The sequence below is a fragment of the Lynx canadensis genome, chromosome B1, assembly GCF_007474595.2.
Source record: "Lynx canadensis isolate LIC74 chromosome B1, mLynCan4.pri.v2, whole genome shotgun sequence".
Lineage (NCBI taxonomy): Eukaryota > Metazoa > Chordata > Mammalia > Carnivora > Felidae > Lynx > Lynx canadensis.
This window is the reverse complement of record NC_044306.2, coordinates 114,819,351-114,842,265: the sequence shown is the minus strand read 5'-3', so window position 1 is coordinate 114,842,265 and position 22,915 is coordinate 114,819,351. Positions and strand designations below refer to the sequence as shown.

Below are 22,915 nucleotides of genomic sequence, written 5' to 3'. Positions count from 1 at the left end.
AGACCTGAAAGCTTTTCCTGACTACTGCTTCTTTGCTTTTTTATCTTTCACAGGAGTTACCCCCAAGCCATCTCTTGCACTTTCAACTATCTTGGGACTCAATCTAGAGACCCAGAGGACCCAAACTGACACCCAATCGTGACATCACGGAAATCAAGGGATTACCAGGAACCTCACACACAGGTAGTCTCTGTTACATCCAGGAACATGTCATTTATTTCCAGATCTCTCCTCCTTATTATGGAAATCTAATTTATAGGCAAGGAAGAAGAGTGGGAGTATATCAAAGAATAAAGTCTTAATTTTCTATTTTATACTTGGAAACATATAACGCGGGTATGGGTTGCTTTTGCCTTCTGCAATGAGAAAAGAGAACAAACACTGAGCATGCCCATGAGAGGGTGCTTATAGGGGTGTTGACCTGTGTTGTGAAAGATCTGATGATGTGCTCCTTAGAAGCCAACCACAGATATCTCTATACCCCCTCCTCTTTGCCAGCTCCTGGGAACCAACCTCAGCATTATCCAGCCAGAATCCACAGGGTCAATTATATTTTTAGGAGGAAAAAAGTATTTAACACTGAGACTTTGCTTTTTTAAATAGCTTTTTAATTAATGACAAACTCAGAAAGGAAGATTTTACATTTTCCTCTCAACATCCCTCTCAGTTATCATGAAACAGCCACAGCAGAATTATTCTCTCTTTCTTATGCAACAAAACCCAAAATACAAAGTTTAATAAGTATTAGGAAGGCAATAGAGAGATAATGGGAAGTCAGTACTAAAATACTAAAATTCAAATTTCTTCCAAGTTCAGTATATTGGCCTCCAAGGGAATGTCTCACGATATCAGCATGTTGCAAAGAGAATCTGGAGGTCCCATATTTCCTCACTTCCCTTTGCAATGTGTGGTTAGAAGTGTGTGTGTGTGTGTGTGTGTGTGTGTGTGTGTTTGTACGTGGGCACGTGTGCCCAAAGCTCCCTCTCTTGTGTGTGTGGGAGTGTGCTGGGTACTGATAAACTTGATGAGAAAGGAAGATGATTGGATGGAAGTTAATTTCCTAACTGCCAGGTAAATGAGCGGACAAGGCGTCACAACCTGACTTAGAGCTGAGGTCTCCTCACTGAGCACAGTGCTTTGACTACTGCTGCCGGTCCAGCTACATCTTTGTGTTTCTGAATATATTTCTTGTGTTCTTTGCTGCCGCCAGGCCCCCACCATGACTCCACAAGATCTTGATTTACCTAGTCCTCTGCCAGAAGTCTGATTTATCCATTTACTTCTTTTTTTAAAAAAAATGTTTATTTATTTCTGAGACAGAGGGTTTGCATGAGTGAGGGAGAGGCAGAGAGAGAAGGAGACAAAATCTCAAGCAGGCTGCGTGCTGTCAACGCAGAGCCGGATGCACACCTTGAACTCACAAACTGTGAGATCAAGACCTGAGCTGAAACCAAGAGTTGGATGCTTACCCAACTAAGCCACCCAGGTGCCCCTGATTTATCCATTTGCTTCTTAACATTTGCTGTATGTGATTTTTTCCAAATGGCTTTGATTTTTACCACCCCCAGTGTTCTGTGCAAAACAAGGGTACGCTTTTCTAGTAAAAATGTTTTGGTTTACATTATCTTTGATTATAGCCCCAAAATATATATAAATTAAATCAATAAAGAATGATTCATTCATATTTTAAGGCACCACGTCTCTAAAGTTAAGGAACCTATTGTACTTTGCTCTCTCATTTCAAACATTAACACATGAGAAGTAAAACCACCAACTTAATATTCAGTTTGAAGCATAAGTTTAGTAGAATAAATAAAGTACTTTCAGAAATCGCAAGTAGGGAATTAACAGGCTAGAGGCTGAACTAATAATCTTGACATGGTTTGATTTTCACTTGGCTTATTCTTTTCACTCTGTTACCTTTTTATTTACACATCTAAATGAAATGCAAATTCTACTGTTAGAGGGTACAACACAGGTACTAACCGAAGAGACACTTCCATTCATTCTCTATAACCCTGGATATTTATCCTGCTTTAAAATGTTAATCTCTCATGTCTTGAGCCTCTTACTGAGCAGCGAGTGCTTATCTGTGCACAATCCATTTCTCTTTCGGCTGGGATTTTCTCTGGGATCCGAGGTGCCTTCACTGAGCAATTCCGACTGTGCTTCGTTAGGCATCTGCAAGACAGGCGCAGGCGCACTCAGCAGGCGCGCCCCCCTCCGAGCCGCCCGGCCTCTGCAGGGCCGACTCAACAGGCCAGCAGGCAAACAGGACACTATGACACTGGCTGTTCCTCTCTAACCCTGGTGAGTATCTTCTGTGGACCTTTGAAATGTGAGGTCAGCATAAAATCTGGGACTCCAGGGGCGCCTGGGTGGCTGGGTCGGTTAAGTGTCCGACCTCAGCTCAGGTCATGATCTCACAGTTTGTGGGTTCAAGCCCCGCATGGGGCTCTGTGCTGCTAGCTCAGAGCCTGGAGCCTGCTTCGGATTCTGTGTCTCCTGCGCTCTCTGCCCCTCCCCATTCCATTTTCTTCTCATTTTCTCTCTCTCTCTCTCTCTCTGCTTCCCTCTCAAAAATAAATGAACATTAACAAAATTAAAAAAAAATCTGCGACTCCAAGCCAAAATTTCAGAAACGTGTTCGCTAACTCTAGCATCCGATTCTCATTGAGAACTCCCTTTTTTGTAGGCTCCTTTTCAATGCTTGCTCAGTTCTCAGCTACGATTCTGTCCTAGCCTTGACAAGCTGCTCTTAAATTGCAGGTAAGAATTGATTTCTAGAATCGGTTTGTGTTCCACCAAGAAACAGAAGCAGTCCTGTTAGCAAACCATTTTCTCTCAAAGGGCCTAATGTTTTTCCATGAGAAGGACCTTGCTGAGGGTGCCGTATGTGCGGGCGGCTTCGAGGCACTGAGTGTTCCTTTGTGTGTCCAAGTCATAAACAAATAGCAAATTATGCAACAAAGCCTCTCAAGTTTTTGCCTCTCTGTTTCCTGAGCTGGGGAGCACTTTCTCACACCCTGGGCGGCTCAGGGAGAGAATGGAAAGGCCCTCTGCTGGAAGCACATCAAATGCAGAAACTAGGCCACTTGGTGCCAGATGGTTCTCAGGCCCCAGAATTTGAAGTTTATACTTTAGTTCACTTCAGGACCAAACCCTGGCATTTTGGAGCCACCCTGCTAACGCTTCTGCTGCTTTTAAAGAGTGATGTGCAGTGGGGCGCCTGGGTGGCTCAGTCGGTTAAGCGTCTGACTTCGGCTCAGGTCATGATCTCATGGTTTGTGAGTTCTAGCCCCGCGTCGGGCTCTGTGCTGACAGCTCAGAGCCTGGAGCCTGCTTCAGATTCTGTGTCTCCCTCTCTCTCTGCCCCTCCCCTGCTCACACTCTGTCTCTCTCAAAAATAAATAAACATTTAAAAAAAAAATAATGGTGTGCGGGAATCCGAGGCAGCGTCAGGTGACCCTCCAACAGGAGGATGCTTAGGACATTTTTAATCATTTCTCTTTTTATTTTGAAGGCCCTCTTTGCAGGCTGGAGGAGTTTTTTTTTGGAAGGAGGGTATGGGAGTGATCCAGTAATAATGGTTCTTTGGTTTTATTCCTTTCAAGTGGTAGGATGCTTGCCTTGAAATTTAATTGTGCGCTCAAAATTGCAACAGTAAGCCAACCCTAGCAAAGGTGGATTTTATTCTAAAAATTATTGTACAGTTTTTTTTTTTTAATTTGCATTCCTTTCAGTTAATTTTCCAAAGTTTTAACCTTTTCCTCTAAAAACAGAGTAGCAGACTCTTACCTTTGTTCTGCACGGAGTATTCTCAGAGGTCATACTCTCACTTTTGGCTCCGATGGCTTCTTCCACAACTACATCAAGGGAGATATAGTGGAGAAGACAGGATAACATAAAATATTTAAAAAAACATTTTTGGGGGCCCTGGGTGGCTCAGTCGGTTAAGCATCCAACTTCAGCTCAGGTCATGATTTCGCAGTCCCTGAGTTCGAGCCCTGCATCAGACTCTATGCTGACAGCTTCAGATTCTGTGTCTCCCTCTCTCTGTGTCCCTCCCCCTCTTGCTCTCTCTCTCTCTCTCTCTCAAAAATAAATAAACATTGAAAAAATTTTAAAAAAACATTTGTGGTATCTATAGAAGTACGCTTCATGAAGAATCAAGAAGTAAATGTAATGTGTTTAAAACATGTCACTATTAGAATTGCGGCTTTGAAACTTTTATTGCAACATTCCATCATTATCATTTACAAGTGGCACTGAACCTGCTAGGTATGCCTCCTTCACATTATTCAAAGGAAATTCGGGGCGCCTGGGTGGCTCAGTCGGTTAAGTGGCCGACTTCGGCTCAGGTCATGATCTCGCGGTCCGTGGGTTCGAGCCCACGTCGGACTCTGTGCTGACAGCTCAGAACCTGGAGCCTGTTTCAGATTCTGTGTCTCCCTCTCTCTGACCCTCCCCCATTCATGCTCTGTCTCTCTCTGTCTCAAAAATAAAAATAAACGTTAAAAAAAATTTTCAAAGGAAATTCTTTGACCCACCGTCAGTAATGCTCCAGCTCTGAGGTGACTTTGAAGCAATGGTGACAGATTTGCCTATCCTACACTCTTCCACCCGGCCCTTCAGAAGGACCCGCGTTAATGCAGTGTGTGAGAAAAGTGTGCCAGGGGTGAGTGTGAGTGTGCCCTTGGTCCAAAGACAGTGACTACATCACAAATAACTTGGGCTGACTCTCAACTTTTCCAAGATCGATCATCTATGTTGTATGCTCTGTTATTCCTGGCTTCTCAGCTTTACCCTAACCCCAAACATCTGAGAAGGGAGCAGAGAAGTTCAATCTTAAAGATATAACTAAAGCAACCCCAAAATATCTTAACGTTGGACAGTACGTTATGTGTTTCAACATGGTTTTTACATTCCTAGTTTACTTTCTTTTTTTTTTTTTAACGTTTATTTATTTTTGAGACAGAGAGAGACAGAGCATGAATGGGGGAGGGGCAGAGAGAGAGGGAGACACAGAATCGGAAGCAGGCTCCAGGCTCTGAGCCATCAGCCCAGAGCCCAACGCGGGGCTCGAACTCTCGGACTCACGGACCGTGAGATCGTGACCTGAGCTGAAGTCGGACGCTTAACCGACTGAGCCACCCAGGCGCCCCATACATTCCTAGTTTACTTTCAATCTCAGTTTATGCTCATCACAGAAAAACAAATTAACCTACCGAATTATATAATATAGGTAAGCAAAAGCTAAATTCCTATGACAGGGATAATTCTGAATGGCAAAAAAAAAAAAAAAAAAAAACCCTCAAAAGTTAAATGTAATAAGTAAAATAGACAAGTCAAATGGTTCAGCATATAGCAAATAACTGTTGACCTGTAACCTGTAATTTTTATTAATAACGTTTCTCGCATTTTCATGGTACAATGCCGAAATACCATATCCTCCCGCGTCTGTGGTGCATAGTACAATGCAGACATGCAGTTTTTGAAAAGCAAAAACAGATAAGGGTGCCTGGGTGGCTCAGTCGGTTAAGTGTCCAACTCTTGATTTCAGCTCAGGTCATGATCTCACAGTTTGTGGGATCGAGCTCTGAGTTGGGGCTTGGTATTTTCTCTCTCTCCCTTGCTCTCTGCCCCTCCTCCACTCTCTCTCTCTCTCTGTCAAAAATAAATAAAATAAACTTAAAAAAAAGTGAGAACCAATAAAAATAAAATTGTGTCAGTTCCTTAAAAACCTAGATCTGTAGTTATGGGAGTGCAAACAGAAATTTTTGATTTAACTAAGAGTCTACATAGTTATTATTTTCTTTTTCTAGTTCTATATACAAAGTCATATGTTCATTTCCAACTGCCTTCACTTCTCTCATGAAGAACAAGCACAGTCATGTATGACTGGGTGTGGGACAGGGTGGCATCTTAAACATCTGTGAACAGACCTGTTAGAATCTCATCGAGTTGGTCCACCATAAACTTGGCATCTTCTTCAGTGAAGCACATAGGTGGTTTTATTTTAAGCACATTTCTATGAGGTCCGTCGGCACTGAGAAGCACTTGCTTTTCTTTCATCCTAATTAGTGCAGGAAATATATGTGAGTGCACACAAGTGGTAACTAAGATTATTTAAGAATGATGTAGGGGTGCCTGGGTGGCTCAGTTAAGCATCGACTCTTGATTTCAGCTCTGGTCATGATCTCGGGGTCGAGAGATCCAGCCCCGCATTGGGCTCCACACTGATCGCACAGAACCTGCTTGGGATGCTCTGTCTCCCTCGCTCTCTTCCCCTCCCCCGCTTGCAAAAAGGTTCCCTCCCTCTCTAGAGAGAAAAAGAAAAGAAAAGAAAAGAAAAAAAAGAATGATGTGAACACAGAGCAGTTCAATATTCTCATGCACGTGTCTCAAACTTCCCTTATTTGCAGAGGTGGGAGGAAGTAAAGGAAGCTTTCAAATGGGGGGGGGGGAGGGGCATCTTTCAAGCCAGGACACCAGTCAGGTGTGGGGGTGTATTTACTTGTAGATGACATGTTGAGCCTCATCTGTGGCGGGGGTCCTTTTCTGCTGGTCTTTCACCAAGTCAATTCCAATAAACAGGCCAATGCCCCTGAGGAAGGTAAAGAAAGAAAACTTGACAGATACTCTATCAGACACTGCACTGTCACAAAAGATTAACATTGTCCCCAAACCTCATTTTCATTTGAAGCTGGATATGATTCCCTGTAGGGGTAACTGTTAGTGATTCTAACTAACCCAAGATACCAACCCACTGTCACAGGTCTTTCTAGTTTTTGAACCAAGTTGTTTTTCTCATCCAGCTTTTTTTTTTTCTTTATTTAATTGTAAAAGAAAAGTCTTAAAAATAACCTTCTCATACTACTTAGCTTCTCAGGACATTAATGATGATAAATATGTAAAGTTTATATATATCTATGAAAAATATCAAGTTTTCCGGGATGTCATTTTATTTATTTATTTATTTATTTATTTATTTATTTATTTAATGTTTATTTTTGAGAGAGAGAGAATGAGTGGGGGAGGAGCAAAGGGAGAAGGGGGTACAGACAGAGCTCAGAAGCGGGTTCCATGTTAAGGCAGAGAGCCCAATGTGGGGCTCAAACCCATGAACCTTGAGATCATGATCTGAGCCGCAGTTGGATGATTAACCTACTGAGCCATCCAGGCGCCCCTCCAGGATGTCATTTTCAATAATTTTTGAAAAATTATTTAGAGTTACTTTAAGTTCCTTCTTCTCATCTTTTACAGGCTGAAATTATACCTGCTTTATTTATTTATTTATTTATTTATTGAAGTATAAAAGTCAAGAAAGGTATACACCCAAAAGTTAACAGTGGTGATATCAGGGTTCTGGATTAAGAACAAATTTTGTTTTTTATGTTTTTCAGTATTTTCCAGATTAAATTTTATATAATTTATTTTAAGTTTATAAGATAAGTTATTTTCATTCGGAAAAGTGAGTAACCATATGACAATCTCATGATAAGCACACCTGATATCTCCTATTAAAGTATGTTTAGCCTTCTGTTTATTGAGTAATCCAGTAAGATAATCCCCCACTCTTGTGGCATTTCCTTGAAGGTCTTCACTTTCAATTACATTCAGGACAGCCAAACCAATAGCAGAAGATACTGGATTTCCTCCATACTGCAGAAAAAAGATAAAAACATAATAGTTGAATTAGTGGTATTGCTTCATCTATGAGAAATTTGGCTCATACATAAGCAGATAAAGATATAATTTCAATAAGTTTTTCTCTTGTGATGCAAACTTTTTAGATTTAGGATATAGTGTGATTCTATTTATTTACGACTGAGTGAAAATTCATTCTGAATCATAGTCTCTACGCAGCATAATTGGTATGAAGGACTATCATGGAATTTATTAGTTCATCCAAACAAAAACGAGACACTGCGTTGGGAACTAAGAATTTCAGAATGTGGTTCAGTGAGGGGGATGTGGACTTCGGTCCCTGAACAGTTGTGTGAAAACAGCTACGCAATGACATTTTCTCCAAATAATTTATGTCCTCGGTTTGAATCTTACTATTAGTTGTCACAAGTCCTAATACACGTACTGCACAAACTATAATAATTTTACCAAGCTTAAAGTTCATGACTTTTGGGGGTAAAACCAAGGAAATAAAATTTCCCAAAGATAGGAAATTTAGTATCTCCTGTGACAGCCATATAACATTTATAGTACTGTATCATCTAAACACTTTAGAAATGCTTGGGGAATTTAAATGTGATACAAAATAAAGGCGATCATATCATCTGTGAGTGAAACATAACCTGTAGAGTTTAGTAAGGCAACCATTTATTACAAGAACAATTAATCATTTTAGGAAGGGGAAAGATACACAAGGAAAAATACAAGAATTATGCCAGACAGAACGAAATATGGTTAGATCCAAGTTTGGCTAGTGTCCTGGGGTGGTTAGCTGGCAATACTGAACTTTATTCTTTACTACATTGGCAAGAAGTGTAAGAACATGCATTACTTTTCCCTCTTAGCATAAACTGGGAGGCCAAAATTTACCGTATTGAAGTATTCCATCCCAGAACTGCTGAAGGACTCTGCAATTTCTTTGGTTGTTACAACGCATGCCATTGGGTGGCCATTGCCCATTGGTTTCCCCATCGTGACAATGTCTGGAACAAAATCTTCACCATGCATTTGGAAGCTCCAGAAATGTTTTCCAACTCGGCCAAAGCCCACCTGAACTTCATCAGCTATAAACACACCTCCTGCTCTGTGTACATATCTGAAAAGCAAAAAGGAAATCTAATGCCTTCGGGTCACGGAGGGTCCCCAAACCCACCCACGAAGATATAGATTATGGAGGACTTGAAAAAATGTCGTTAACTTGAGGTTTGTAATCATTGTCAAAAACATTTCAGCGCTCAAATCCCCAAAGCATCTATGTGATGTCACTGACTTTGCAATATAATCACATTATTTCCAGACTAGACATGTTCTATATTATGGAGGTTTGTGCTGCTTGATGTAAGCTCTACTGTGGCATTTTAAGCGGGAAGAGAAAGAAGTGAACCAGTAGTGTTTAGCAGGGTTAATCTTCCAATTTTACTGATTGGTAAGCATGGGCACCAGCCAGAGAGGATGCCAGGCTGGGGAATGGAGCAGGGTCCTGGAGGCCCCCTGCTGGACCACATACACCCTTTATTTGCTGGATCTTGGAAAGGTGGAGGGGCTCCGGGGAGTCCCGGTGTGGCAGGCATGCCTAAGTGGCTCTTCACCAGCTAGTCTGCAAGTACTTCAATATTTTAACCAGTATGGCCTTGTAGAACTGTCACAGAGCCTTCAGTCTGACCAAGGATGCCCAAGTCAAGTACATACTCTGCCACTTTCTGGAAGTAGCCTGCTGGAGGAATTATTTGTCCGCCACAACTCTGCATGGATTCAGCAATAAAGGCAGCAATCTACACAAAAGAAGATGGGGTCAAAGTCCATTAGGTTCCCCTTGAACCCCCTAAAAACGAGGACTTTTTATAGAGCAGGTTATTTTGGGTGGGAATGTGCCTGTGGCAGGTGTCAGACAGGCCATTTGATGACCAAGAAAAGATGTCCGTGCTGGAAATGCAAACTGATCTGAAGCATCAGTTTCGGAAATTCCACAGTACCAGTGGAACGGTGGAGAGGGCGACTTCCATTTCTCTGTTACTAATTTAAATGCAGTGTTTTCATGAGGACTGGCTGAACGAGAATGATGTTTGGATCAGTCTTTGATATGAACTTCTAAAAAATTACCCAGTTTCTAAACCCATTCCTGTGGTGCCTGTTTCCTCAGCTTGGTGAATGAGGATTGCTTGCGCCTGGAATCTGCTCTAAGGAAAGGGGAGAGTGACTTGTGGCCACGCGCTTTAGTTACTGCGCCTTATTTCTAGTTCTTACCCTGACCCCGGCTTAACTCAACGGAATTAGGCAGTTCACAAAAGGAACTGCAGATGAAATGCTCTGGAGGGGAAGAAAATGGGGGGGCAGAAAATAGATAACACTGAATCAAGCGGAGAAAGCATAGACATTGTATGAGATATGAAGTCAAGAGAACCAGACTACATCTTAGTAACTCTATTACCTTGGCTTACGTTCTTCCCTTTGGAATATTTCATTTACTAGCTATAACATGAAGCCACTGGACTTAAGAGATTGCTTCTCTAAAATTCCCTGACCTTGTAAGCACATCTAATATTCTGAAGCATCCATCTTCTATTTGCTCATTGCTTTCAGCATTCTTAACAGGAAAGCATCAATTCAATAGCTACTGAATGCTAATGTGCTCCAAAAGCTATGGGAATCTTTGCAGCAGCAAAAAGACCATGTGATCTTAATAATGTAAGCATTTCCCTGGAAGAACTGTTTACCGTTTGTGTAAAGAAGAATAGGCTATGCTTGAATAAGAAAAGCCAAAAAACAAAACAAAACAAAACAAACAAAAAGGAAAGCATATGAAGCTCCCCACAACAGGTAGAGCTGAGGGCTAGCTGCGCAGATAGCACATCTGAAGATAGGGAAAATGAACAGAATGGAAAGAAAACAGTTAAGAAATGCAAATGACTCTCCAGGCACTAAGATAAAAATATTTGAATTGGAAAAAGCAAAGACTTCCTTTTCATCAAAATGGAGGTTTTCTTTATTGCCATGTTGATGCCATAAGCCAGTTTAAACACAAAGCACATGTCAGGGCGCCTGGGTGACTCAGTTGGTTGAGTGTCCTGTTGGACTTCGGCTCAGGTCATGATCTCGCAGTTCCCGAGTTCAAGCCCTGCGTCGGGTTCCATGCTGACAGCTGGGAGCCTGGAGCCTGCTTTGGATTCTGTGTCTCCCTCTCTCTCTGCCCCTCCCCTACTCGTGCTCTGTCTCTCTGTCTCTGTCTCTGTGTGTGTGTGTGTGTGTGTCTCTCTCTCTCAAAAATAAATAAACATTCAAGGCAAAGCACATAAGTAACCCCCAAATGGGCTGAGAATTGATGTTAAGCTAGTAGGGTGACGACTGAGAAAATGGAAACTCTTACTCTGGGGGATTCTGGTGCTGTCTTAGAAGTCTAGGTTCAGATTGGAGAAACATCTTTTCTGCCTTGGCTAACCCGGGCTGTGCAGCTTCGGGACAGTTGAACCAGTTCAAGGGAAGCACCAAGGCATCCTGGGCCTGGGAGCCTACACTGGTTCTGAGGTCCCAGGACCACTGTGCCTCTTCCCCTCCCTCCATCATTTGGAAGAGTCTTTCCTAATCCTCTCCTCCCCTACCCCTTTGGACCATAGTCTGCCTCCCACTGAGAAGGGGAGAATTAAGCCATAGTGATTGCATTTCTAGAATAAATAAAAATAGATAGTTTTAGAGGCATGATTATAATAATGAACTTTAAAAAATATGAACCAAGTGAAATGTAAGCAGAGAAGAACAAAAAGAGCATTGCGCTCTAACCCTTTTCGCCTCTCCAATTCTCACAATGATTTCAATCCATCTTATAAACAATGTTAAGATGTTTTCAAAGCTGCAAATACCAACCTTCCTTCCACTGTTATGAGCTTCTTCAATAATTTTCTTCACTTCATCTGCATAAGCGCCAGCTGGGTCTGCATGATCTTCTCTGTATTTTCCTCTGTAAGTATCTGGAGTTGGTGCCTGAAAACAATCAAATGGTAGAGTTTCTCAAGATTTACTTCTCGGACAAATGAGCCTTAAAAAAAAGGCATTTCGGGGTGTCTGGGTGGCTCAGTCAGTGAAGCGTCCAAATCTTGATTTCGGCTCACATCATGATCTCACGGTTCACAGGTTCGAACCCTGAGTTGGGCTCTGTTTTAATGCTTCAACAATTTGATTGATTTCTTTATTGTCTTTCCTATTTATTTTACTTCATAACTCTGTATAATAATTTAGCATAGAGCAATTTAATTTTAAGACATTCATACACAGTAGATTCAACTCTGAATTTCAAGCTGGCATCAGTGACAGAAAAAGTAATTGAAGACCAAAGGCAAAAATAAAATAAAATAAAATAAAATGACAACTGTAAATACTAGCTTTCACTACAACTATACTAATTTGCTCATTGTGACACTCATCAATGGATTTTAAACCACATCCTGTCATTAACTAGCCTTTTGACTTTAGTAAGTCACATAACTGCTTTAAATCTTAGTTTCTTTTTCATAGTTTTATTTTGATGAAAGGATCGGACTGGATTATCACTAGGCATTCTTCCAGTTCTAACTTTCTGATTCTTGGATCCTAAGATACTTACCACATGCACAAATTCTTTCTTGACATCTTTGCCCTTTCGGAATTTGTATGGACTGATCTCAATTAAAGATGATAGGTGACCATGGTAAGCACTGAAAAGAAAAAGAACAGTAACCAAAATCACTCAGCAAAGGATGTTTTTGTAGTATATGAAAACCAGTATTCCTAATCATCCGGGGAGAATCTAAACCTTGGTGCCAGATTTAATTCTGCAGGATCTAAGTTTTCATGGCAAGACTGGCCATTTAATTTGTCCAGTTCTCCTTATTCGTGTAATAAAACACATAGGAAACCAAGTATGTGTCCTCATAGACAATATTTTTTTTCCAACAGGAAAAAAACCCTTAATTTCTTAGGATGATATTAGATGTACTAAATTATATTGTCTACATGTAAAAAATTATTTTCTATAGCTTCATGAAAAACTTTGTCAGTATGTATTCTTTAAATGTATTTGACAGTTACATTCTAGTAAATTTTAAAAATAACTTCATATCCCAGAATGGGCTGTGTTTCTGTCTGGAATGGTTTCTGTGGGATGTCTGATTGCATAGGCTGGCCAAATACAAGTCAGGAAGAGCATGAGATCTCTTCAAGAAGAACTCAGATTGAGAGGTAGCCAAGTGGCTATGAGATTCCTTTCTCTCACTTAAAATACAGGTGGCTATAATATACCCTTTTCTGTTTCTTTTCCAAAGGAATAGTTAAGAGATCTGGAAAAGAAATTTTAAAAAGCCCAGGAATAGATAAAACAAAGAGAGAAGACTTCCCTTAGCATAGATTAACGCATGCTACAAAGCCATAGTAATAAAGTCAGTATGCAGAATAAGAACAAGGAGAAGACTGGGGCAGAAAAGGACCTCAGAGACACATCCACACATAAATGTAACACAGTGGACACCAGATAGGTTTCATACAAGGCAGCAGAAGAAAATGAAGAACATTTTCATGATATGGGGAGTGCAGTGGGTGTAGAGGGAGAGATATTAACAAAACTTAGAAGACACAAATTGTACAATGAAAATTTTATCTATTTGATTTGATCAAAATTAAAGATTCCTGTTGAAGGATATCATGGACAAAGTTAAAAGACAGATAATAGGGCAGGAAAGGATATTTGAAATGTCTCAAACTAAAAGAGATTAACTCTATGGTGGTTCTTAACTCTGCTTGCATAGTAGAATCACTTGGGAAACTTAAAAATATACACTTCTGATTTTCTTTACTTGGTCTGGCGTGGGGCCCAGGCACTGGCATTTAAAGAAATTTCCTAGGTAATTTTAAGACACAGTCAAGGTTGAGATCTTTTGATCTAGACAATACAAGTAAACACAAACCAACAAGAAAAGGATGGGAACCCCAACAGAAAAATGGGCAAAGAACACGAACAAGTAATTCTCAGAAGAGAAATCACAAATGCATGTAAGTTTACGAAGAGATACTCAAACTCATCATTAGAAAGCTGCAAAGTAAGACAACATTGATATCATTTTATAGTCACTGGACTGGCCAAAATTAGAAAAAAAAATGAGAAAGCAGGATACTATTAGGTTTTGGTGGGGATAGAGGGAAATGGAAAATTTCATGCACTGTGTAGAGTGTTGCAACCATTCTGGAAACTGATCTGGTAGTATTTAATCACATTAGGACCATAGTACCCCTATGGACTAGCAATCCTGTTTCTGGGTGTTTATCCCTAAGCACTTCTTAGAAAGGTCCATAAGGGCACATGTACAAGGATGCTCATTGCAGACCTACTTGTGGTAGCTAGGAGCAACGGACAGTGACAGTATCCATCAGTGGGGGGAACCACATGTAGCTACTGAGCACCTAAAATGCATTGGCTGTGAATTGAGATGTGCAGTAAGTGTAAAACATACACTGGATTTAAAGATTTAAAATATGAAAAAAGAGGGGCACTTGGGTGGCTCAGTCTGTTCAGCATCTGACTTCGGTTCAGGTCTGATCTCACCATTTATGAGTTCGAGCCCCACATCGGGCTCCGTGCTGACAGCTCACAGCCTGAAGCCTGCTTTGGGTTCTCTGTCTTCCTCTCTCTCTGACCCTCCTCCATTCAAGCTCTGTGTGTCTCTCTCCCTCATAAATAAATAAATGTTAAAAAATTTTTAAGAAAAAGAGAAAAATCTCAATATATCTTATATTGATTAACTATTGGAATGATATTTGCAAATATATTGGCTACTGGAAAAATTTAAATGTCCTATGTGGCTCGCATATTTCTATCAGACCACACTGAATTAGAAAAATAGATGTACATCTAGCAATATAGTCTTGAAACAGTGCTGAGGGGAAAGTTTGAAACAGAAAAAGATCTATGACAATTTTTATAAAATTAAAACAGATTCACAAAATATAATATATAAGAACACAAAAATAAAAGATATACACTAGACACATTAGAATAGCTGCCTATAGGTGAGGGAGAATGGAAATTTAAAAAGAACCAACAAATCAACTGTGGTAGGCAGAACAATGCACCCCCCCCCCCCGCAGATGCCCACATTCTAGTCCTTGGAACCTAGGAATATGATACATGGCAAAGGGAACCTTGCAGATGTGAATAAATTAAGAATCTTGAGATGGAGAGATAATCCCGGAGAGTCAATGTAATCACAGGTGTCTTTACAAGTGAAAGGAGGAGGCAGGGGGTTGGTGGTCAGAGGTTGAGGATGGAAGGGGGGGCAGGGCGGTGGAAGGGAGGGACTCCAAGCAAGGAATGCAGGCAGCCTCTTGAAGCCCGGCAAGGCAAGAAAACAGAAGGAGCCTTCAGAAGGAGCACGGTTCTGTTGACACCTTGATATTGGCCCCATGAGACCCATTTTGGATTTCTGACCTATTCTCTCTGTGAGAGAATACATTTGTGTTGCTTTAACCACTAAATCTGTAGTAATCTGTTATAGCAACAATAGAAAATGAATATGCCACTCAGCACATAAAAGAAGAGAAGCCTGTATAAGGGCAAGAAATCAAGAAGAAGTTCAATTTAAGCTTCTGCGTCTGATATTAGTGGAGAGGTAGAAAAAAAATTAAAAGAAAAAATCTTAATAAGGAATGGAGGTTGTCAGCTTTCTTGTTTAAATGTAAAAATTCATGTTTAGAAGGTGAGATTAAATGACTGTTAATAGTCACAAACTAAGGAGAAAGTACTATCTTTTACTTGGTTTCTAAAATAAGAAATTTGTCCTAAATTGTTGGGGTCCCTGGGTGGCTCAGTTGGTTAAGCATCCAGCTTCGGCTCAGGTCATGATCTCAAGGTTCGTGAGTTAGAGCCCAGCGCTGAACTCTGCACTGACAGCTTGGAGCCTGAAGCCTGCTTGGGTTTCTGTGTCTCCCTCTCTCTCTGCCCCTCCCTAGCTTGTGCTTTCTTTCTCTCTCAAAAATAAATAAATAACATTATTATTTTTTTAATTTGCCCTAAATCATTATCTTTTAAATTAATTACAGTGGATAATCACAATAATGATGAGAATGTATAGAGTTTTAAGGCATCAGTTATGTTTTTATTTTGAGAACAATTGAGTTATGCAGTGTGGTGGCTCAACAAACAGTTAATGTGTAAAAAGCAAGCCCTGATTCATGCAAAGCCCATTAGCCATGACCACAGCATCCAAGAGATCCTCCCCCGTTTGCAGGAACTTCAACAGAATTAGGTATTCTCCAGGCCTAAGCTGGCCTTGATACCTTAATACAGAATAAAAATCATTGTGCCACCCTCCTCCACATGGGCTTGTGGTATTTGGTATGGACAGGACCAATACGATTTTGTGTCTGAAGGAGCTTCTTGCTTAGAAGTCTTGCATCCAAAACTTACTGGTCAAGAGTGATCACATCTTGGTGGCCTCTGAACTGCCGAGCCAAGCGTAAGGCTAAGTCATTGGCTTCAGATCTAAGATAACACAGAGACAGGGATCAACATGACATAAGCTTAAAAAAAAAAAAGTTTCAAAATGTTAATTAGCAAAGTTGTAAGATCCCAGTTATTCAGAAATGGATGGAGAAGTAAGTTGCAGTCCTCTCTTTCCCCTTCAGTCTTGCTCACCCAGCAAATCTCACTTCATCCTTCTAATACAAGTTCCCCAGAGGTCTTCAATAAGGAATGAGACACATAGAAGAAACCCAATTCAAAGGATATGCTGCTCAGTTCAAATTTCAGCCTAGTTCAGCCAATATTTGATCAGCTCCTCATTGATAAAATGAAGATCATAATTTTCCTTTCTGGTTTTGGCAGTCTAAATATACTACTCAGACACAGAGGAAGAAAATAATCATTTGTGGGATGTTTGCTCTCTGCCAGACATCATATGGAGTGTTTTGGTTGCATTTATTCTCAGAACTCCTCTGTATGGCGGGGGCTGCTGTCTCCTTTGTATGGATGAAGCAATGCCTCAGAGAGGTTAAGGAGCTCTCTGAGCTCTCACAGTTAATAAGCTCTCACAGCTAATAAGAGGTAGAGCCAGCATTCAGACCGTTTAACTTCAGGATTATGCTTTGTACCATCCCAGGCTCTGCTGCCTCCAGTCTCTGGTGACAGTGCTCTTGGAAGCAATCCCTTTTTGACAGTGTAGGATTCTTTAGAAGTGAAAGGCAAATATTATGGTATTTAATTCATTGAAGGCAAAGAAATGCTTTATAGCAACAAATTGGATCCTAAAATTTCTTCATTCTTTACAAAGAAAAAGGAATGATCTTCTGCCTACAAAATTGGTTTTAAAATCTCATTGAAAAGAGAAATGTGAATCACAATATCATATGATCAAACAGTTACAGAATTTCTAATAGTTTTAATCATATATACATACACATAATTTTTAAAATATGAGTTTAATGCTGTATGTACAGGTCTCCTCCCAATATAATATTGCATTGTGAGCTTTTCACATGTCACTATAAATATATTTTCAAACACATATTTTTAACGTCTGCAGAATATTCCATAGAATGGATACAGAATAACTTGAATTTACGGAACTTAAAAGTTAGAACATATCTATTCTTTTGAATTTAGTCCTTCCTTTTTTTGTATTTGTGTTAGGGAAATGTTTAATTGCCTAAGAAAACAAGTCAATCAAAAGTCTTACAGGGGCGCCTGGGTGGCTCAGTCAGTTAAGCGTCCGACGTTAGCTCAGGTTATGATCTCACGGTTCATGAGTTCGAGCCCCACGTCGGGCTCTATGCTGACAGTTCAGAGCCTGGAGCCTGCTTCAGATTCTGTGTCTCCCTCTCTCTCTGCCCCTCCCCTGCTCACCCTCTATTTCTCTCTCAAAAAATAAACATTAAAAAGAATTTAACAAAAGTCTTACAAAAGTTATATCCATTTAGTAGAATTCCTTCTTTGCTGAAATCCATTATTCGTGCTTCAAAAAAACTGTCCAGGCCCTATTGATTTTTAAAAAATTTTTTTAAATGTTTATTTACTTTTGAGAGAGAGAGAGACAGAGTATGAGTTGGGGAGGGCAGAGAGGGAGACACAGAATCTGAAGCAGGCTCCAGGCTCTGAGCTGTTTATACAGAGCCCAACATGAGCTGAAGTTGGATGCTTAACCGACTGGGCCACCCAGGTGCTCCTTTATTTAAAAAAAAATTTTTTTAATGTTTTATTTATTTATTTTGAGAGAGACAGGGTGAGCAGGGGAGGGGCAGAGAGAGAGAGAGAGAGAGAGAGAATCCCATGCAGGCTCCGCAGGATGTGGGTCTCCAACTCACCAGAACATGAGGTCATGACTGAGCGGAAATCAAGAATCCGAGGCTTAAGAGGCTGAACGACCCAGGCAGGGGGTCCCTATCGATTTTTTTAGCTGCTTCCTCTAGTGTCTGAAGAGGTGAGTGTCATACGACTGGTTAGGTTTTGTCACGTGAGAACCAGCTTGGATATTTTTGCCAGGGTTACAACCCAGGTGTCTCTCCTTTAGGGATACTAAAGCATTCTAGATATGCTTTCCTTACCTTTCACCAAGGGAAGCCCTGGTAATAAAAAGCTGAGTGACATGCACATGTTAATCATCAGTGGCTGTGCCAAAAACCCCGGAGCATGCCGTCCACAAGCTCATGGAGCAAAAGCAGAAGAAAACCGAACCATCAGGGCCCCCGTGTGTGTTCACTTAATAAGTGGCAAGAATCTCAGAAAAACTTTTTAGACGTCTGCACTCCACCACAAATCAAAAAGAAAGATACGTGTGAGAGAGTAAACAAAGAGATGAGTGGGAATGGGGGTGGGTGGGAAACTTCGAAACATACCCTGAGTTTGTAAAATAGCAAACAGAGAGCCTCTCCGGCAGGGTTGCTGAAAGGCGCCTGGCATACTCAACAATATTGTCATGAAGGAATCGAGAATTTGTGTTTAGCAGTTCCATCTGTTTCAGGGCAGCCGTGACCACTTCCGGGTGACAGTGTCCCACTAGAATTTAGAAGACAAAGCAAACAAACAAACAAAGAAATTGCAATTTTAAATTCCTGGGCAGTGAGGGGGATTCTGAAGCAAGAAAAAGAGAAAAAGAAAAAGTTGAGCTTCCTTCTCTCCCACGTTGCTCCGTAACTTTTCCTGGCAGGGACGACTGACCCCATTCAGCCAAGGAGCTGCAGCTATTGCAATTCCTGGGACACATATCAGTGGTGCTCTGTCTGCCTTACTCCACAAACGTATCCTTCACGGCACAACAAAGACAGGACATGTACCGTGCGCCACGTTGTTGATGCAGTCCAGGTACTGTTCACCTCTCTCGTCAAACATGTACTGCCCCTGGGCTCGCACTATTTTGATGGGATCCGCAGCAAAGAACACTTTGCATGAAGGCCTAGAGATAATGAAAGGAAACACGTTGGTCTGGAAGGACTGCTCAGTGTTTTTCCTTTTCAATGAAGGTCATGATCAGTGGAAAATTACAGTTACATAAAGGAAAGAGAAACACAACCTGGGTGACATACATTTTAAAAAAAATTTTTCATATTAGCCTGGAACCTTTCACCTTAATCCCCCATTCGTGACCCTGCTCATATATTTCATGTGTTTGTTATATGAAATTTGCCATGATTTGACAACTCGGTTTAGAGGCACATGGATCAACTCTAACAGCTCTAATTACACCAACCAATAACTAATTTTCCTTTGGGAAGTTTTGTTCTACCAGCAAAAAAAAAACAAAAAAACAAAAAACTTTTTTTTTTTTAAGGTTGACTATGTTCAGGAACTGATAAATATTACAAATATTTAATCCTCCCGACAATCATATGAAATAAGGTTATTATCATTCTCATTTTTATAGGTGAGGAAACTGAGGCTCAGAAAAATCAAGATACTTGTTCAAGATTACACAGCCAACAAGTGAAAAAAAAACCTGAATTTGATAGTAGACTGTCCTAATACCATAGCCCAAGTCAGTATCTGCTTGTTTTCTCCCTCTCCCTTTCTGATCTAATTGATAAGAAATGAATAGCACTAAAAGCTAAATATAAATAAATTGGTATTAAATACTATAAAAGAGATTTTATAGGAGACCATTCCCATGTCTTTTGAGTGGTACTGTCCTGTATCAAATGGATTTTCCATTCTTAAATAATGAAATCCAATTATCCTTCTAATCCCTTAATCCATTATTTTGAGCATAATAAAAAGTCATCCATATTTTGGGTTACTTGGATGAATGTCTGGAATATAAATTTTAGAATGCCTGGAGTATAAATTTTAGTAACATAGAAACATCACGAAAGTTTTTTTTATCTTAGCTCTATGGATATGTAGAAAGTAAAATAGAATATATTATTTTTATTTTGGTGATTTCGCATGCACAAAAAAGTGCCACATGCATTGGAGGTATTTTGGAAGGTAACGAAATGCTTACATATTAAATTGAAAGTATTTTACTTATTGCATATAAGTAAAGTAAAATACTTTACTTTAGGAAGTATTTTAATTATTGGGGCGCCTGGGTGGCTCGGTCGGTTAAGCGTCCGACTTCAGCTCAGGTCATGATCTCACGGTCCGTGAGTTCGAGCCCCACATCGGGCTCTGTGCTGACAGCTCAGAGCCTGGAGCCTGTTTCAGATTCTGTGTCTCCCTCTCTCTCTGCCCCTCCCCTGTTCATGCTCTGTCTCTCTCTGTCTCAAAAATAAATAAACGTTAAAAAAATTTTTTTTTAAGTATTTTAATTATTATATATAGGTAATCTTAATTTAAAATTGCCTCAGATTAAGCATCATCAGTTAAAAGGAAACTAATATTTAATGAGAATTTCTTATTAGCTCAAACCCAACTGTTAGTTTATACTCCCCGTTAAAAGCCAAAGGAAACCTTTGTCAGGAGTGTGGGCTAGTAACTGCAGACTTCATCCTCCCTTGCTAACGGTACTTTACACGTTGCACTCAGACTTCAGGTAAAATTCTTCAGGGCTGTCCATGGTGATATTCCTCCTTTCCCAAAATTTCTTCTGCTCACACTAGAAACCATTGGCTTTTCCCTGGAATCTAATTATATAGGATTGAAAACTAACAGAAAAAGACAAGGGGGTGATTGAGTAATGAGGGAGGAATGGGATCATTTTGGCTTCCGCTATGCCGGGTTGAGAGAGTTCCTTCCAAGCAATCTCCCAACAGGCCATCTAGAAACGTCTGGGTTGAGACCAGGAGACCAGTAGGAGCAACCGCCTAGCATTTCTCGACCAGTAGGAGCAACCGCCTAGCATTTCTCAGAAGTAGATACTAGTTCTTTTCTTTCTTGCGTCCCTAGTCCTCTCTCAAGTTTACCCATGGCAGTGCTTGTTAATTACATGTGAGTATTGCAGGCCTTTGATTTTACAGTGGCCACAATCATCATCTATATTTACATGTGCCTTTTTAGAAACCAGATCATGCTTATTAATCTCACTTGCTCACTCCTGTGAAGCAGAATGTTATTCCTACTCCCACAGAAGAGGAAATTAAAGTAATCTGACAGAGGTCACACAGGTAACATGACACCCTACTAGGACCAGAGCCCAGGTCTGACCTAACATTCAGTGCTGTACGCTTACCGGTATTTTACCGAGTCGTTTATAACACGCGCAAAACAAAAGGAGACTGGAAAGAACATTGCATTTTTTCATTGTCATGAGGGCACAGCTTATTTTACCCTTAACAAAGTGTCTTTTAAGGTTTTCTTCTGGCTGGATTAACCCTTTATCTCCTAACCAAGCATGCAAGAAGAAAAAGTTCACTTTAAACAAAAGTTGTCAAAATTAGTTTGTTTTCATAGCCACTGTCGAAAATATTTTTGAGGGGCGCCTGGGTGGCTCAGTCGGTTAAACACCCGACTTCTGCTCAGGCTCAGGTCATGATCTTCGGGTTGGTGAGTCTGAGACCGGAGAATGGGCCATGCGCTGACAGGTTAGAGCTTGGAGCCCGCTTGGGATTCTGTCTGTCTCTGTTCCTCCCCAGCTCAAACTCTGTCTCTCTCTCTCTCTCTCTCTCTCTCTGAAAAATAAAGATTAAAAAAAAATTTTTTTTTAAGTATCTTTGAGTTCACAGTTTTGAGAGCTTTCGGGTTGGTGGGATTTGGCGCAGGGCTACCCGTCTCCGTCTCAGCCCTCATCCCTGGAATAGTTCCCCTCCTAGGGCTATTAACCCTCATGGGACAACTCTCGCAGCCGCCGGCAGCTCCCAGGCAGCGGCGGGGGGCAGAGCGCCCGAACTGCGCGGGAGCAGGCTGGCGGCGTTCCCTTCCGGCGGAGGCGCGGCGGGCACCGGGGGCTGGCGCGGCGGGCGGGCTGCGGCGCGAGTGCGCAGGTGCGGGTGCCGGGCGGCGGCGTCTCGCGCTCGGCGGGCCACCGCCCCGGGGGGCCTCGGCGCGCCGCGTTCTTGCTCGCCCGCTACCTGCCCCGCTTCGGCTCCCCGCCCCTGGCGCTAGTTACCGAGCCCTCACCCGATGTGCTTCCTCCTCAGCGCCAGGGTGTCCTGCTTGCTGTACAGCTCGCACATGGTGGCGCGGCTGCCGGGCGCTCCTCGGCTCTCCCTCTCGCCTGAGAGCGCCTGCCTCGCGAGGCTGCCCCAGCGGCGGGCCTTTCCCGCCGCGGTCCCTCGTGGGGTCCCCTCGCCCGGGGCGTCTGGAGGCACTGGTGGCATCAACTAGCTGGGGTCATCTCCCTTTTAAGTCTTGCCCTGCCTTTGCCCTTCGCCAAGCCCCACCCTCCTGTTCCCCCTCCTCCGCCCGGGTGCCCGCTTTGGCGAGTCACCGGACTAGCCACTCATTCGCCACCACCCGTGCCCCTCAACTAACTGACTCCGGCTCCTGCCCTGCGGTTCCCACTACCCCTCCCAATCGTTGCTACTTCTTTGGACTCGCCGTTGATTTCCCGAACTCGACCTTGCCTTTGCCTTTCTTCCTCTTCTGCCCGCGAATTCCCTCCTTCCCACTTTCTTTCTTGTTTCTTTTTGGTGTATCCCGTTGTGTTCTTGTAAACGTTCAAAGATAGGCGCTCTCTGGAGATCAGATCCTACCACTGTAGGGTCTCACAGTGAGCGTATTCCAATACCAAAACCTCTCATAACTAAAGTAACGTCACATGCCCTAAGGATCAGTGACAGGGAGGCAGCCCGATACTTGTTGGGAATGATAACTCAGTGTTTCAAAGATCTACTGTAACAG

General features: G+C 41.7%; 1 protein-coding gene across 9 annotated transcripts in view; it reads right to left on the bottom strand.

Moving 5' to 3' along the window:
- ETNPPL (ethanolamine-phosphate phospho-lyase) overlaps window positions 1-22,355 on the bottom strand; it is a 41,208-nt gene extending 18,853 nt beyond the window's left edge. For 4 of the 9 annotated variants that reach the window (XM_030313282.2, XM_032592923.1, XM_030313283.1 and 1 more), the window contains exons 1-12: window positions 22,193-22,354; window positions 18,976-19,094; window positions 18,538-18,697; window positions 16,115-16,189; window positions 12,284-12,374; window positions 11,548-11,664; window positions 9,379-9,461; window positions 8,560-8,785; window positions 7,511-7,665; window positions 6,518-6,607; window positions 5,946-6,076; window positions 3,799-3,866 (exon numbers count right to left, since the gene is read on the bottom strand). In XM_030313282.2, coding sequence (XP_030169142.1) covers window positions 3,799-3,866; window positions 5,946-6,076; window positions 6,518-6,607; window positions 7,511-7,665; window positions 8,560-8,785; window positions 9,379-9,461; window positions 11,548-11,664; window positions 12,284-12,374; window positions 16,115-16,189; window positions 18,538-18,697; window positions 18,976-19,094; window positions 22,193-22,248 — 1,371 coding nt within the window. In that variant the 5' untranslated portion in view covers window positions 22,249-22,354. Of the gene's footprint in view, window positions 1-1,781; window positions 2,182-3,798; window positions 3,867-5,945; window positions 6,077-6,517; window positions 6,608-7,510; window positions 7,666-8,559; window positions 8,786-9,378; window positions 9,462-11,547; window positions 11,665-12,283; window positions 12,375-16,114; window positions 16,190-18,537; window positions 18,698-18,975; window positions 19,095-22,192 lie in introns of those variants that run through there. The other 5 variants (XM_030313288.1, XM_030313289.1, XM_030313286.1 and 2 more) reach the window with 3 other exon arrangements.
- Between the last annotated feature and the right edge of the window lie 560 nt (window positions 22,356-22,915).